The 18031-nt window shown below is 38.7% G+C and overlaps 1 protein-coding gene across 1 annotated transcript; it reads left to right on the forward strand.

Moving 5' to 3' along the window:
- The first annotated feature begins 3157 nt into the window (after positions 1-3157).
- On the forward strand, positions 3158-13739 carry tbrg4 (transforming growth factor beta regulator 4). Its single transcript, XM_023277151.3, has 11 exons — positions 3158-3254; positions 4965-5479; positions 5577-5897; positions 6681-6855; positions 8310-8467; positions 8571-8681; positions 8769-8913; positions 11235-11477; positions 11593-11704; positions 12882-12996; positions 13494-13739. Exons 2-11 carry the CDS (start codon positions 4970-4972, stop codon positions 13593-13595), a joined length of 1992 nt encoding a protein of 663 aa, XP_023132919.2. The 5' UTR covers positions 3158-3254; positions 4965-4969; the 3' UTR covers positions 13596-13739.
- The last annotated feature ends 4292 nt before the right edge of the window (positions 13740-18031 follow it).

Here is an 18031-nt window from a genome sequence, read left to right on the forward strand (position 1 = left end):
CTTAACATACTTGAATATACTGTAATTTGCCTTGACAAGTGAGTCTGGAGTTAAGCCCAGAATTATTCATATCGATGCCAAATTTTGATTTATGGTGCATTTGTATTTGACCAAAGGTTTCTTCTGGCTGGAATTTACATAAACAAGTGACAAAAGACAGTAAGATGACATGTTAGAGATGCTAATGATGATTTTTTTTTTTTTGCTAGAATTATGACCAAAATTAATTAAATCTCTTGAAAATGTCACTTTTTAAAAAAAAATAAGATGCAGATTCTATATCATTCCAAATGGCCCTGGTAATTTCTACCATGTTCTACATAATACTGACCATGAACCATGTATATACACTCACCGGCCACCTTATTAGGTACACCTTGCTAGTAAAAGGTTGGACTCTCTTTTGCCCACAGAACTGCCGTAATTCTTGTGTGGCATACTTTCAACAAGGTTTTGGAAACATTCCTCAGAGATTTTGGTTCATATTGACGTTATAGCATCACACAGTTGCTACAGATTTGTCGGCTGCACATCCATGATGCCAATCTCCTGTTCTACCGCATCCCAAAGGTTCTATTGGAGATCTGATGACTTTGAAAGCCATTGGAGTACAGTGAACTCACTATGTTCAAAAAACCAGTTTGGGATTCAGTTCGGTTTTATTTTCTATATATAGTGCCAGTTACAATTCAGATTGTCTGAAGACGCTTTACAGAACCCAAATGGCATGAAGCCCCAAAGCAAGCCCTAAGGCGAGATGATTTGAGCTTTGTGATGTGGTGCATTATCCTGCTGGAAGTAGCCATCAGAATATGGTCCACTGAGGTCATAAAGGGATGGACATGGTTAGCAGCAATGCTCAGGTAGACTGTACAGTTAAACAATGCTCAGTTGGTACTAAGGGGCCCAAAATGTGCCAAGAAAACATCCCCCACACCATTATACCACCACCAGGAGCCTGAACCATTGATACAAGGAGGATGGATCCATGCTTTCATGTTAGCTGAATGTTGCAGCTGATTTGGAGAATTGAGCCTGTGTGAATTGAGGCCTTAGTTTCCTGTTCTTGGCTGACAGGAGTGACACCTGGTGTGGTCTTCTGCTGCTGTAGTCCATCTTCCTCAAGGTTATCGTGCATTCAGAGATGATATTCTGCATTCCTGGGTTGTAATGAGTGGTTATTTGAGTTACTGTTGCCTTTCTAGCATCTCAAAAAGGCGTTCTGGTCCACACAACTGCCACTCACAGGATATTTTCTCATTTTCATTCCATTCTCTGTGAACCCTAGAGATGGTTGTGTGTGAAAATCCCAGCAGATCGGCAGTTTGTGAAATTCTCATACCAGCCCGTCTGACACCAACAACCATGCCACATTCATAGTCACTTAAATCCCCTTTCTTCCCCATTCTGATGCTCAGTTTGAACTTCAGCAACTTGTCTTGACCACGTCTACGTGCCTAAATGCATTGAGTTGCAGCCATGTGATTGGCTGATTAGCTATTTGTGTTAACAAGCAATTAAACAGGTGTATCTAATAAAGTGGCCGGCGGGTGTATATACGAATAAATAAATGCAAAACGCAATATGTATATATGTGTCATGTGAGGAGGACAGTTTTCATCATGACTTTTAATTCCACAGTTTATGCTCCAAAGAAATAAAGTTCCAACATTAACATGTGCTGGGCAGCTGAAGGGCATTATATTATTATATCATGCATACATCAACATGAACTTTTGATAAAGGCCTTTATTAAAAAGTATACAGTTGGAGCTACAGCTGCAGATAAAGTGATCATAATACAAAATTATTCAGTAATATTGCTGATGCAAAAAAAATTCACCCAAACGCACATAATCTACTGATCTTATTATGTAAGTCAAATCAGTCGACACTGTGGGAACAAAACTGCATCCATTATTACTCTGTTGTGTCCTGAGGAGAAATAACTAAAAGAAAATGTAGTTAAGGTCACCCTGTCCCTTCCCAGAACATGTTGCATGCTGGGTAAATAACCAGGTACGATAAGTTGTGTTTAAGAGAGTCAATATTACCCTGTTCTGTGTGATGTAGAGTGACAGTGGCTGTGTAATCAAAGTAATGTTATCAAAATTATTTTATCAGCTCTAATTGCACTTTACTGAAGGGACTGATGAGAATCCAAGAGAGAATAACATGCTGATCAACACACCTGAACAACTTCCTGACACTGTAGCTGGAAAGAGATGCTGCTGTTTTTCAGATATTTTACATGAGTGTTGGTTTCATAGTTGTCCTTGGTGTCTCCCCTCCAAAAAAAAGCAGAATAGGGAGGACTTTTACTTTGTAAAACATAATGCAGCAATGTCCCCACCAGGTCTTTATTTACTCTCAAAATATGAGTTATGAGCTCATGCAGCTGCTTAATTGTTTGCCACAAATGTAATTATTGAATATGAGCAGGAATCTTGGTGAAACTCAAAAGCTATTAAAGTCCAGGGGTTTATTCATTAATTGAAAATGAATTCATTAATCACTAATGTGAATAGGAGCCACATGCACATTCAAATAGGTTATCCCCAAACAGGACAGTAGAGCAATTTGTGCCTGTATGTGTTGATTCAGCAGGGATATTAGAGGAAAGCTGATTAAGAGAATGAATAATTCTGGACATATTGCTACTAAAAAAATATTTAAAAACACAGCATCTGTGTTTTGTCACTTGTTTATGTCATTTCCTGATACAATTCACCAATTGGTCAAATAAAAATGTACCGCTAATAATTAAATAATAAATTTGGTATGGATATAGATAATTTGGGGCTTAACTGTTGACTCATACATCCTTTACATATTTATTTTGGTGTTTTTTGACAAAGACATATGGCATTTTAATGTATTATATAGTATACTGAGCAACACGTTTGTTTTCCATCTTAAATATGTCAAAAAAATTTTACAATTAGTTCAAATGTATCATTAATATCGCTAACATAGTATTTTACCATCTTCGCCATTTTTCTATGTCATTTCCAGCTAGAAAAAAAATATTTGGTCAAATAAAAATTCGCTCGAGATATTTTTTTCCGCATGGGTATGAGTAATTTTGGACGTCGTTATGTAGCTAGTCTTTTGGGTTTGACATTTTTAGCCAATCACAGCTGAGTCCGTCGAACACGTGATAGCGTCCCCTGACGTCATTTTCCTGCGACCCTCTCTGACAGGCGTTTCTATCCATGTGAAGCGCTCCAGCCAAAGTTAACCTGAATTAAAAGGTAAGTCATGCGTTAATATGACAGCGGGCGGACTTGTGTGTTTTGTGTTTGTTCTGCCTTCAATAATAAAAGGCGTTGTGGTGAAAACGGAGCGTCGCCGGTGGGCAGAGTCTCTGTGCGTCTCTTCCTCCCCACGACAAGGTCAGGATTTTACGTTACATGACAGGAACAACACTCTCTCTCTGTTTGCTAGTTTCTTCTACAACCACCACCCGTGTCTTTTAAATCAGAGTTACAACAACCTCCACTGCAGGACTCCATGTAGTTTCACTGTTAGCATTGTGTGTCTGTGAAAAGAGCCTGCAGACGGTTACACAACCAGTGTTTCCATATGATTTCCATATTGTCTAAGGCTCCGTCTAATAACAGCTTTATTCATCCAGCAAGTTTCTAAAACTTAGCTTCAGTATGCAGCACAAAGAAGAGATTAAAACACAGCTGATAAAACCAGAGGTGCTGTTAGGATCTAGACACATTGGAAGATTTTAACCTGATAGTTGCATAATTTTGACACTAATCAAAGTAAGGTAGTTTCATGATCTGTGTTAATATTACAGTTAGTGCAGCCTATCTGGACCACTTCCTTTTTAGAATTAGTCTTATTCATGATAATTTAAAGCTAAAATTTTATGTAAATGTGCAACTAAGCAGTTTTAGAACCACAGAATTATATTTCTTATTGGTTATTGATACTCATTTCAATTTTTATGAAGTTTTTTTATTAGTAATTTGCATGACCAACCCTTTAAATAGTCAATGGGAAGAGATGCAGGTGGTAGTGTGAAGAAAATGTTGTTCCTGAAATGGTATTATGCAATAAATAAATAAATACCTCATGTATATAAAGTGTCAATAATTCAGGGTTTTTTTTGTTATAAAGATGAAGCAGAACTAGAGAACTACTAGAAATAGTCCTGAACAATTAATCAAAGTATTTTCCAAATCTCAGTATGAACAAGTGCAATATCCAAATCACAGCAGCTGCAATTTTTTAGTTATTTTTTTTAAAATAAAGGTCAAATATGCCACAACAAATTATCATGAATGAACTGTGATCCTGAGATTCCTTGGCCAATAAATCATGTTCTTCAGAGGTGATAGGATGTGCTTGTTTGGTACAGACAGGAGCATAAGTCACATCATTATTTTTCTTTTTTTTTCCAGTGGAAAAACAATTATATATGCAAAAGTTGTGACTTGTATCCCAATATTTGTTGCAATTATCGCAATATAATTTTTTGCATCTTATTCAGTGCTATTCAAAAAGTTCCTGTTACAAGTTGTCAAACAGTAATGAGACTCATAAGGAGGTAAAAGGTCTTAAATGTAGCTTTACACTTGGCCGGTAAAACTATAAAAACAAGTAATACAATCAATTCAGTGGGTAACCAGTAAAGTCCAGCAAGAACTGGAATATTGTGCTTAATTGTACTAGAACAATTAAAAAATCGAGCAGCAGCATTTTGGATTAATTGAAGCCTATGAATGTTTTCCTCACTGTTACTGGAGTAAAGTATGTTAAAGTACTGGAGCCAGCTGGTGATTAGTGCATCAGTTAGCTTTTGTCAGTCTGGGAAAAAAGAAAGGATCACAAGTAGTGAATGAAAGATTGTTTAAGCATTTGATAAACACAACAGAGATTATTCAACAGGACTCAGCTGATTCTTTAGATGTTTCTTAAGCCTCTCAACTGTTCCTCTGCCTTCATAGGTTGGATGTGGGATGGTGACACCGGCTGCTACGTTGTGAGAAACCTCCTCTTTCTTTTCTCGCTGTGGTGTCTTCCTCGTCTCTCCAACCCGATGGCCAGCCGCCTCCTGTGCAGATACGCCCGACTGCTCTGCAGGGTTTCCTCTCAGACTCCGGCTGCTGCCGCCGCTGCCGCCCGCCTTCCTCCACCTGTAGCTGGACCTGCAGAGCTGCAGGGGGCGAAGGGCTGGCCATGGGTCACAGAGAGGCTAATGTGTGAAGCAAACCTCAAAGAAGACAACCGTGCAGTTTTACCTGTGCGCACACAGCTGGACAATCTAGTGGAAAAGGCAGAGGCACCAGAGGACGTCCTGGCAGCCTGGGCAGCGAATGGGGGGAATGGAAATCAAGCTGCCAACGCCCTGATGAAGTGGACTCAGCTGGTGCTGAAGACAATGGGGAAGTTTCATCAACACAGACCAGAGCTGATGAAGGATTCGAGGCTGCAGGACATGATGAAGGTCGTATGTCGTCAGGTGAGGAAGCCAGATGAGACTGAGATGGTCTATAGTATTGTGAGGTAGTTAGCATCTTGTCCACGAGCTCCATTTCTGTATTTTTTTTTTCCTCCAGGTGTCTTCGGTGTGGAACAACAATCTGGTGTCTGTGCTGAGAAGTCTATGGATTATAGGCGTTCCCCCCACGGACTCTGTGCTCAGTTCTGTGCACAACGAGGTCCTGTGGAGAGTCCGCAGACTCACATGCAAGCAGCTGGGCTACCTGGTGGACTGGGGAGCCAGCAGGAAAGGACAGCAGGACGTGATGTTAGTGAACTCTGCGTTGAAACAGCTGGAACTGCGCTGGACTGAAATCGCCGATGTTAAAACTGTCACGGCGCTGATATCCAGAGGAGGACGCATAACGCCCACGTTGATGGACAAACTTGAAGACAAGGTATCAGAGTTAAAACATGAACATCACATCACTCAAATCTGTTGGTTATTTTCTTGATTTATCGATTTGCTCTTTGGTTTATAAAATGTCAAAAATGGTGAAAACTGTCAGTCAGTGTTTCCTAAAGTCCAAATTGACATCCTCACATATCTAGTGTTGTCTACAACCCAACAATATTCAAACATAAGGACTGAAATGATAGAATTTTGACATTTTTCCTGCTTATACTGATTATTTTATTATCAGAACAGTTAGTGATTATTTATTGTTTGATATTGCAGCTCTACAAATCACCACGTATGTATATATATATATATATATATATATATACATATATATATATATATATATATATATATATATATATATATATATATATATATATATATATATATATATGTATGTATGTTTGTATGTATGTATTTATGTATGTATGTGGACCTTTATTTTTTCTACAGAGGTAATTTGCACGTACTGCCATGAGAAAGGAGAAATCTCATGTGTTTAAGAGTATTAAATGTGAGCATATACTTGGAAAAAGGTAACATTCTTCTGCAAATACTCAAAAACGTCCAGTCTAAAACCTTTCAGAAGTATCATGTCTGGAGTTGCAGCCCAGTTGAAAGTGAAAGAAAGTTAAGAAATTGCATGAATACCAACAAAACTGCCAACAAAGTTAGAAAACATTAAAATACTAGAACTATCTGAGTGCTACCAAATGTTGCTACAACTCGTCTATAATCCCAAACCAAGCTGATAACCTTCTGTCTGTCTCTGCTGCAGGCTCTGGAGCTCGCAGAGAGTTTTTCAGCTGAAGAAATCCGCAAAGTCTGCATATCTTTGGCTGCTCAGAATCGCAGAAGCGTCCCGCTGCTCAGAGCTTTGTCCTACCACCTGCTGCAGAAGCCGTCGTCAGAGTTCACCACCCCACTGATAATGGATGTGGCCTTCGCATTTGGTAAGAGGACTCAAAATCCTAAGATATCCACTGATAATAGTGGTAATTAAACAGTGGGTGTTTGTTTTATCATCGTGGGTTTTATTATGTATGTTTTTAACCCTCTGAACCCCAAAATCTGCTAGAATTTTACCATTTATCAGAGCAAGAAACAGTAAAGGGAGAGAATTGTCAGGTTTGCAGTTTTGTGATGGTCCTTGAACTCATCATGTACGGTGCTGTGGTTTCATCAGGAAAATTAACCAAATTTAAGCTCAAAGTGTTGATATTTTTTGAAAAGTCATGGTATTCTACATGTCTCGTTAACAAATTTGCCAAAAATGCATCGTATGGACCATCCAGATTCTGTGAAAAACATAGAATTCTGTGTTCTGAGACACAGTTGAGAAGCCATGAGTGACTGAGCTGCGAGCAAAAATCATAAGACAAAAATTCACCAACGTTCCAGCTGAACTGCAGGCTGTGCACACTGTAAACTGGACACAAACATAGAAACAAATTATTATAATAAAATCCCCATAATATGTAGAGCGGTAAGCTTTTCCAATATTATACCATTAGGTATTTGGAACATTTTCAGACGTGTTGATTACATTTTTTTTTCAATTTTTAGACATACATAAACAAAGAAATTTAGTTGGAATTTTTTTCTTTCTGTTTTTAATGCTTTTTCTTGCATTATAGCTTTGTTACATTGCACAAAATATATATTTGAGTTCTTTCTGCTTATAGTAATGGTTGTGCTGTTTCCATAGAGGTGCAGGACTTTATATTGCAGTGAAGAATAGAGTAGAATAGAGTAGAATAGAGTAGAATAGAATAGAATAGAATAGAATAGAATAGAATAGAATAGAATAGAATAGAATAGAATAGAATAGAATAGAACAGACTAGAATAGAATAGAATAGAATAGAACAGACTAGAATAGAATAGAATGACTTTATTGTCATACATGGCAGCATGATGAAAATATAAATAGCTTCTGCTGGATGGCGCATGAATAACAAGGAATTAGAAATAAAATATCAACATTAAATAATAAAACCAAATGTACATATGCAACAAAACAATATTAAAAATGACAACATATGCAAAGGAGGCCAGATATATGCAATATTGGAAGTAAATGCAATGAAATAAGAACCAATAAAATAGAATAAATGAACCCACAGTGAGGAAAAAATGTGACAGGCACATTGAAACATGGCTGGAAACTGTTTGGAATTCAGAAGTTTAATCTGTTTTATCAATGATTTTACAAATTCAGTCTGTCCTTCCTTGATATTTAATGCTTTTTTTATTGCACAGTGGTTGTTCAAGTGATGCTTTATTTAAATATCAAGAAATATTTAGAATCAAAGTGCATTATCTGTCAGAAAAATCTAAATGAGGTATTTTCCAAATTGTACATCCCTAATACTAACAGTACCATCTTAATCTTTGTCTTTCTGCAGGGAAGCTGAATTTCAACCATTCTCAAGTATTTCAGCGAATTGCCTCGGAGTTGTTACCCAGAGTTCCTGATCTCAGCCCTGCAGACGTCACACGTTGTGCCAAGTCACTGGGATTCCTTAAGTGGCTCCACATCCGTCTGTTTGAGGCCTTTGCTGAGGTCAGTAACACACAAGAACACACACTGTGCTTCCTTTATAACCTCACACCTTTAATCATTCTTTTATTTTTTGTACCTCTGTGTCTTTACATCTCTTCACCAGCACTACACAGTGAATCACCAGAAGTACAGCACTCTGCAGCTCTGTAATCTGCTCATGACTTTTGCCAGACTTGATTTCCAGCCCAGCAAAGGAGAAGAAATCTACAGCAAGGTACCAATGACGTCAAAGGCTGTTTGTTTACTGTGCACAGCTGGTTCTCCTTCCCACCTTTTAGTATATTCTCTGTTTTCCATAAAGGTTCACCTTGTGCTGGAGGAATCTCTGTCAGGTCTGGATGCTTTCCTTCAGACAGATGTGGTTTGGTCGCTGTGTGTGCTGCAGCAGGCCAAACCCGACTACCTCATCGCCCTTCTACAACCAAACCATGTTAGCAAACTGTCAGGTAAGGCACAAAGCTGCGTGTTTTTTATCCTACTTTCCTGGTTTTGATAAATAGAAGAACACTTTGTAGGTAAGTTCGCACGCATTACTTCATATATCAAGTTCCCCTTAAAGTGTCAGCAGTTCAGCGGGAACTTAGAGTAAAACACCTGCTTCTGTAAACTGGGAAAAGCTGGAGAAAGTAGTTCAAAAAGCCGCCTTAAAATGTCTCAAAATAGAAACAGCAGTGCACCCTATCAGGCCAGAGCAACAATCTCAGTTGACTTCAACATTAAAATTGATTATAAATCAATATTTCACGAAGTTTGTAGCTTGTAGAATGTTGGTCTGAACAGGAAATGGATGGCCAGTTTGGATAAATAACAGTTTATGTTATTTATTCCACCAGAAATGTCAAATCTAACAGTAAGTAGTTAAAAAGCAACTGGAAAAATGGAAAAGAACAGTAGAATGAGCTCAGAATAAGGGTTAATTATCATTCGTTTGCACACAGAAGGCCACTAGCCATCAAATCAGCAAAAATCTCCTTCTCCCATCCGCAAGACTTGGGCATATTGTCAAAAAGTTAAAAAATTGAGGACTTGTGACTGAGAACAGATGGCGCTCAGGCAGAGCCAGAAAGACCAGCAGCAGATTGGAGCGCATAATTGTGAGTGAAATTAAGTGAAACAGACGAGAAACAGCAGCAAAGATCTCTGCGGAGATCAGTGAGACTTACCAGAAACAACTCAGTGCTTGGATCATTCCAGAGAGGATCAACAAGTGTCTGTACAGAGGGAGATACAGCAGGAAACACTCATTAGCTCAAAGGATGGAACTGGTAGAAGAACAAGCACAGAGATGCAGCAGTTTTTGGAGATGTGATATATCTGGATCAGGAAAAGGTGAACTTGTACTTAGGGATGAAACTGATGAAGTGTACAGAGGAATTTGGATGCAAACTTCAAGAAAAGAGCCAAAAATGACTCACGTCGCTTAAGTAAATCTGTCAGCAGGGTAATGATTTAAAGCTTATCAAACGTGTTAAAGAATGTTTTGCTCAGCAGAAAATCAAAGTCTCACTGTTGACCTCTGACAGCCCTGATTCCTGTGCAGATGCCATAAAGGAAAAATCAGTGTTCCGTTGTGGACGAACTCAAAGGTTTATTGAATGAAACATGGAGGAAACTTTCACACTGTTGTTAGGTGATTCCTGTTAGTGATTACATATCCAGATGGCATCAGGCAGTTCTGTAAACTAAATCCTGAAACAGTGTCACTAAAGCCGCTGCTTGGTGTCCAAATACTTTTGGTATTTTCTACACCTCTGCATCTATCATTTGGGGGACCTTTTCTTTACAGTAAAAACCATATGTGTGGACGTTTTGTTGTGCAGAGAAACTTATGCATTTATAAATGTGCCTCATGTGTACAAGTTGTCCAAACTGTTATAAATGTTTTGACAATAATCAATAAATAATTGAAAAAAATTGAAAAAAAAAAAAGCAGATATTAGCAGTGATGTCCACTGAAGATATTGAGACTTTGCTCTTGTAAATTTAAATTAGTAGGCTACACATGTGTTATGTAATACACATGTTCTGCATCAGACAATCCCATTCTTTTTTAGTTTGTAAAGAGCATAAGGTACTTTAAATCATATGACTCGTATACATACACTTTTTGGAATGAATTCCTCATTATCATCTCTAGTACAGTGTCTTTTCGTGTTTTATCACTTGTTTACATCATTTACAGCCAGAAAAACACAACAGATAATCATTGCAAATCAGTTTTTGACATGGGACTGATTAATATTGGACATATTATTAGTAACAAAAAATCTATATAATTTAACACACAATGCCCTACTGTGACTTGTTTGTCATTTCCAGCCAAAAGAGACCCATTGGTTAAACAAAAAGTCATAATAAATCAAAAATTGGCATAGGGGTGAATAATGTTGGACATATTTTTAGTAAAATTGTATTAGAACTGTATAAATAGATCAAATTTATCATTAATATCCCAAACACAGTGTCTTACTGTCACATGTTCATGTCATTTTCAGCCAGAACAAACATGTTTGTCAAATATAAATCAAATTTTGCATGGGTGTGAGTAGTCTGGAGCTCAGCAGTATTTACCAGCATACTGAACTGTGGTGTATCTCACATCTTTGGAGCCAAGATGCTGTTGTAGCTCAGTAGGTGGCAGTGCAGCACCAATACACCACAGCTCTGCACATTTATTCCATTTTCTCATTGCTTTGATTGCTGAAACATCATTGGAGTGATTATGAAAACTGCTTCTGCGTTCTGTGTTGTCTCCTCTGTCTCACAGAGGGAAGTCCGGCTCAAGTAGAGAACTACAAGCTGAAACTCCTGCAGGTTGCTGCTACTCTCCGCTTAGAGCATCCAGGTTCCTCAGATCCTGGATCCTCCCTCAGTGTCCCGTCAGTCCAGACCAGCAGCTCCACTCTGTCTGTCCTACAGAGCAGTTTAAGAGAAGCCTTACAGAGTTTAGTAGGTGGGAAGACAGAGGCCCTTCGTACTGGTGTTGACACTGTATATGGCTGGACTATTGGTAAATATAGCATCAGATCACAAACAGTCATACTATCCTTTTATTATTGGAGTATTGCAGGATTTTACCTCTGAAATATTTAGCAGCGTTTTTACAACCGCCCTTTGTAATTCAGATGGTGAGCTGGTCGTGGATTGTGACAACAAACCAGTGGACATTTCGATGCTAAAAGGCCCTCATCTGCCGTGCGGAGGAGGAGATCAGGCTTTACCTGCAGGTGCACGGCGGTGAGTCACGGAGATGAATCACGGAGGTTTCAGTTGTTAACCCTCCAAACCCCAAGCTCTTTCTGGCCTTTTTTATTTGCTCCTGTCATATTTTTACCCACTGTGAGCTCATTTTTCACTGCAAAATAAAGTCCTGCACCTCTATGGAAACAGCACAACCACGACTACACAAAGACTGAACCCGGAAATGTCCTTAGTGCAATATGACAGTTATAATGGCGAAAATATTTTTTAAAAAAGAGAGAAAATGAAAGTTGAGGTTTTTTTAATTTTTCCTTTTTTTTCTTTCCAAAAATATTTTAAAAAGAGAGAAAACGCGAGTCGAGTTTTTTATTTTTTCCTTTTTTTTAATTTTTTTTTTTTTTTTACAAAAATAATAAGAGAATCAGCATTTTTCAACGAGCCTACAGTTGTTACCAATAGTGTAAAAAAATGTTGGCTCAACTCGCAATAGATGATTCAAACAATTTATATTTTAAATTTGTCTCGTATACACTACCTGCAGTTCAACCAAATATTCACAGAGCTTTTGTCACGTGACTCTTGGCCACAGTTGAGCCACTTGGGGCTTCCCAGTTGCACTGAGAAACACAAAATTTTTTGTTTTTTACAGAATGTGGTTTGAGCAAATTGTTTTGTTAGATTTTTAAATGTAAAATTAAGTGATTTTTTTTTTTAAATTTAAAAATCCACAATTTTAAGTTTAGTTTTGGATTATTTTTCCAATAGAACAACACATCACAGATTAGTAGCTCAAGGACCATTTGGAAAGTTTAAAATCTAACAATTATTTTCCTTTTTTACTTTTTCCAGTTCTGATAAATGCTGTTAATCTGTGACACTTCACATAAACACTTTTAGAAACTTACATTTTGTACTTTATATTATTTGTTATTTCTGTTTTACTGTTAACCTCTGTGTAATTGTGTGTATTCCACTGACCTTTGTCTATTGTTTATTGTACTCCAGCAAAATAATTTCCTTCGGGATGAATAAAGTAGGTTTTAGCTTATCTTAATTTAGCAAATTTCTAAAGAATAATATTCCTTTCAAACCCCCAAGTGAGTTTTTAGGTTTATCAGTTTTCTGCCTTCTAAATGTTGCAACAGTTTTTCTTGTGCTCTAGTTGTCTAAACTCATTTTGCCCCCTTTGCCGCTCATCTTCATCTTCCTTTAGGCTAGCTTTCTTGGCTTGGGAGTTTCCAAACTTTGGCTCGAAGAGTAAAGACCTTCTGGGACGTTTTGTCATGATGAAACGGCATCTTCAGTTGGCCGGTTTTATCACAGTGGAGGTAAGAAAAGGCTGGAGTTGGGATGAAACAGCTTCATAGCAGTGTTGAACTGAGCCCCCAGATCAGTTTTTTCATTGCGCACACACTGAAACCAATTGAAAGAAGAATTTGCTGTAGTATGTTGCTGTAGTTGTAAGTTCAGTGAATAGAATCAGAGGAGCTGCTGCTGCTTCTGTATCTGACAGGTGAAGTCCAAGCAAACAATGGACCAAATACTTCAGTAGAGCTGAGAGTCAGGAGGGTCCCGCTGCAGTCTGTGGTATAAATAGAGCTGGAGTAGCAGCTCTGCCTCATCTAGGCCAATCCAAGCTTCATCTTTCTCTCATCTAGGACAATCTTCTCTCCCAGTAGTAGCATCATTTTCCTCTCAGGTTTGCAGGATGTAATAACTGAGCAACCGCGTCTGTTTTCTGCTCTTTAATGTGTCTGAATATACTGGAATAAAATGGGTTCTGTTCTGAAATGCTTTGAAATATGCCCTTTTTGTTCTCTTTCAGGTGCCGTACTACGAGTGGCTGGAGCTGAAGACGGACTGGCAGAAGTTGGCCTACCTGAAGGACAAAATGGGGAAGGCGGTGGCCGAGGACATGGCCAAGTGAACTGTGCAGCGTTTGCAAGCTCAGCTAAATCACAGTTGTACCCAATCGAATGGGACCGCAGGGAAAACACGCATAACACCCACGTTCACACTCAGAACGGAGCAGCAGTGCAGAAAGGCTCTCTCACACACACACACACACACACACACACACACAAAACAAAAAAAAACATATTTTCACTCTGGTTCCCTTGGCAACATGTGGGGCTTTCCCTGTTTCCATGGTGACGACGAGTTAGAGTTTTGGAGCCAGAGAGAGACAGAAATAAACACAGCAGCGAGTCCTTCTGTAGAAGTGATATGATCAAGGACTAAGTCATCTGCAAGTGACACGTGGAAGCAGCAGCACCGCGGTTGTGTTGGATTTTGGTGGAAAATGTGCTTTAATATCAGCATGTGGATAGATTGAATTAACTTAAATATCTCTGTGAATGTGTGTCAACTTGAGATGGAATAAATTGTTTTATTGCCATTATTACTTTACTTTAAAAAAAAAATCATACAAGATTGTCTATTTAGGAATTACAATCGTGTATGATGCACATGCAATATATAACAGAATTGAGTGCATCCCCATGTACAGCTGTGGTCAAAAGTTTACATACACTTGTAAAGAACATAATGTCATGGCTCTCTTGAGTTTCCAGTTATTTCTACAACTCTGATTTTTCTCTGATAGAGTGATTGGAACAGATACTTCTTTGTCACTAAAAACATTCATGAAGTTTGGTTCTTTTATGACTTTATTAAGGGGTAACAGAAAAAGTGACCAAATCTGCTGGATCAAAAATATACATACAGCAAAGCGAATATTTGGTTACATGTCCCTTGGCCATTTTCACTTCAATTAGGCGCTTTTGGTAGCCATCCATAAGCTTCTGCCAAGCTTCTGGTTGAATCTTTGACCACTCCTCTTGACAGAATTGGTGCAGTTCAGTTAAATTTGTTGGCTTTCTGACATGGTCTTGTTTCTTCAGCATTGTCCACATGTTCTCAATGGGGTTTAAATCAGGACTTTGGGAAGGCCATTCTAAAACCTTAATTCTAGCCAGATTTAGCCATTCCATTACCACTTTGATATGTGTTTGGGGTCATTGTCCTGTTGGAACACCCAACTGCGCCCAAGACCCAACCTTCGGGCTGATGATTTTAGGTTATCTTGAAGAATTTGAAGGTAATCCTCCTTCTTCATTATCCCATTTACTCTCTGTAAAGCACCAGTTCCATTGGCATCAAAACAGCCCCGCAGCATAATACTACCACCACCGTGCTTGACGGTAGGGATGGTGTTCTTGGGGTTAAAGGCCTCACCTTTTCTCCTCCAAACATATTGGTGGGCACTGTGACCAACCAGCTCGATTTTTGTTTTGTCTGACCACAGAACTTTCCTCCAGAAAGTCTTATGTTTCTCCATGTGATCAGCAGCAAACTTCAATCGAGCCTTAAGGTGCCGCTTTTGGAGCAAGGGCTTCCTTCTTGCACGGCAGCCTCTCAGTCCATGGTGATGCAAAACATGCTTGACTGTGGACACTGACACCTGTGTTCCAGCAGCTTCTAATTCTTGGCAGATCTACTTATTGGTAGTTCTCGGTTGACTCTTCACCCTCCTGACCAATTTTCTCTCAGCAGCAGGTGATAGCTTGCATTTTCTTCCTGATCGTAGCAGTGACAAAACAGTGCCATGCACTTTATACTTACAAACAATTGTTTGCACTGTTGCTCTTGGGACCTGCAGCTGCTTTGAAATGGCTCCAAGTGACTTTCCTGACTTGTTCAAGTAAATGATTCGCTTTTTCAGATCCGTGCTGAGCTCCTTTGACTTTTCCATTGTAGCGTTTGTGGGCATTTGTATCCAATGAGCCCTATTTAAATGGCCTCAGAGAAGTCACCAGCTGTAGTCACTCATAATCACTCACAAGAAGTTAAGAGGCCATGCTATGAAGCTCATTTCATTGACACAACTTTCCAAGTCACCAAAATTGCTGATTCATGTTGCTGTATGTATATTTTTGACCCAGCAGATTTGGTCACTTTTTCTGTTAACCCATAATAAAATCATAAAAGAACCAAACTTCATGAATGTTTTTTGTGACAAAGAAGTATCTGTTCCAATCACTCTATCAGAGAAAAATCAGAGTTGTAGAAATAACTGGAAACTCAAGAGAGCCATGACATTATGTTCTTTACAAGTGTATGTAAACTTTTGAACATAACTGTAACATCAGTTAAATGTCAAATGATTCAAAATTGTATTTACTCTCAATAATGGAATCATTTCTGAGCTGAAATGTAGTGTCTACTTTTACAAACAATACAAAACAAATATTGTGGAAAGATTATATTTTAAATGCTGCCCAAAGTTGAACTCAGTGTGTCAAAAGTAAAACACCTGTGATCACTGAAACCAAACTGAGTACCCCTGCATGAACATGGTTAGAAAATAAGCTACAAATAGCTGAACTTTATCCGTTTTGGACCTATGGACTGTCTATCTGCATGTCTGCATCATGGCTCCTCACGGAAAACATTTGCTACAGGAAATGAAAAATCTGGCAATGAGACTCCACAAACAAGGAAAAGAATACAGGACGATCAGTAAGCAAAATGAAAATCAGTGAAACAGTCACAGCAGTAAACAGGAGGTATAATAGGAGCCATTGTGCCACTAATCAGAGCTGCAGTAGTCATCCTTCTAAAATGAGGCCACGGGTGGTGCATTAACTTTCCAATCAAGCTCTGAAAAACAGGACTAACGTAGTGAATGCATAGTCCTGACAGTGAAGTATGGAGGTGGGAGGGTGATGATACGGGGCTGCATGAGTGCAAAACATGTTGAGGAAATGACATTTATACATGAATGTCTGGATAAACCAAAACACTGGCTGACAAGATGACTCCTGGTCTGGAGAAGCCTGAAAAAGAAGAATACTCAAGTATATTAAAAATCCAAAGCACAAAATTACACAAGAGTTTGTAAAGAAAAAAGGGAAACTTGTGACCTGGGTTAGTCTATGGCCTGACTTGAATACAACAGAACACCTTGGAGATATTTGAAAAAGAAAGGCATAACAGCACAATATGTCCAACAAAGTGCCTCCGGACAAAAAAGAAAAAGTAGAATTGCAGACCATCTGTCCAGGAGTCTGTCCTCATCAAAAATAAAGGTGGTCAAGAAGTACTCAAAAATTCAAAGATTTGAAAGTCAGTAATAAAAGATGAACTGACTTTTGTTGAATTGAGTTCCTACTGTGGCCTCTACATTTTTAACATAGTAAATCTGAACTTAGTTTTTCATGTGATACAAAAGCAAACTCTACTGTTTAACTTAACGTGAGGCAATTACTGTAAGTTGACACAATTTGGAATTAATTTGCATCCCTTTGATATTGCACAACAGTCTACTATATCTGTTGTATACTGTATTTTCACTGGGTGTGTGCAGTCTTGTGGCATTAGATCGTGTTTTGTGTGATATTCCGACACAAGATGCTTAATTTCACATCTAACAGCCAGTTCGCACATCTCTCAGCATACTGCTGTGTGTGAGTACAACAGTATTATTAGCACATAATTACTGAATCAACATAGAGCAGGGTTGATGAGGAGGCCTCTCACAGCTTCGCTAATAAAAATCACAACAAATTTGTTGTTGTGTTCACTGGGTGCTTAAATACATAATTTATCCCTTTTTTATCTCGTCAGCTTTGGTTTGCAATGTGATACAAGAGGTGTTAGAATCACTACATATAGCAAGTTTGGGTGAATTTGCAAATCTGTCTTAAACCGGAGTGGGTATTTTTAGATTCCATCTGTCTCCATGTGTTTTATTGTGCGTGTTGACTAAAAGCACTGAGGCTGAGGAAACAGTGAAGGCAAGATTCAGAGACACTTTGCTGACTTGAAACTGCTTACACAACACAACGGGCAGCAGCACTCAGTCATCAGAGGCTGCTGTGGCAGGAGGAAAACTGACAAATGCAAGCCAGAGCAGAGGAGAGAAAATGTCTCAAAACCGAGAGAGAGAGAGGGTTTCGTACGTATAAAACCACGGTGGCAAATGAGGCAACAGGAAGACGCAAACATAAAAATGAAATGTCACTCAGATAAACCATCACATGATCCACAGGCAGAGTGCCGACCGCATCTCCTCGATGGTCAGGGATTAACGGATCGATTGATGGACTGTTGACAAACAGCCCTGTTAGCACTTCCAGTATTGAACTACTTGGTCATGGGTCGACAGTGTGAAGGTGTTTTCAGTGTGTTCAGCCGAGGCTAATGAAAAGATAATGTGGACAGTGACACGTCTTAATAAAGTAAACAATGAAGATCTGTTGCTGCCAAGTACATCAAATAACCTGGTTTTGCAGTCATGAGCAAAAATTTCCAGGCACTTGTAAAGACCATATATATCATGGCGGTCATGAACTTCCAGTG

Source organism: Amphiprion ocellaris, chromosome 9, assembly GCF_022539595.1.
Source record: "Amphiprion ocellaris isolate individual 3 ecotype Okinawa chromosome 9, ASM2253959v1, whole genome shotgun sequence".
In the NCBI taxonomy this organism is placed as follows: Eukaryota; Metazoa; Chordata; class Actinopteri; family Pomacentridae; genus Amphiprion; species Amphiprion ocellaris.

What these genes read in the sequence shown, in the direction of transcription:
- tbrg4 (XM_023277151.3), top strand. Translation starts at nt 4,970, where the DNA reads ATGTGGGATGGTGACACCGGCTGCTACGTTGTGAGAAACCTCCTCTTT. An exon ending in CCATGTTAGCAAACTGTCAG is followed by an intron (nt 8,914 to 11,234) that starts GTAAGGCACAAA and finishes TCTGTCTCACAG; the next exon opens with AGGGAAGTCCGGCTCAAGTA. An exon ending in TTACCTGCAGGTGCACGGCG is followed by an intron (nt 11,705 to 12,881) that starts GTGAGTCACGGA and finishes ATCTTCCTTTAG; the next exon opens with GCTAGCTTTCTTGGCTTGGG.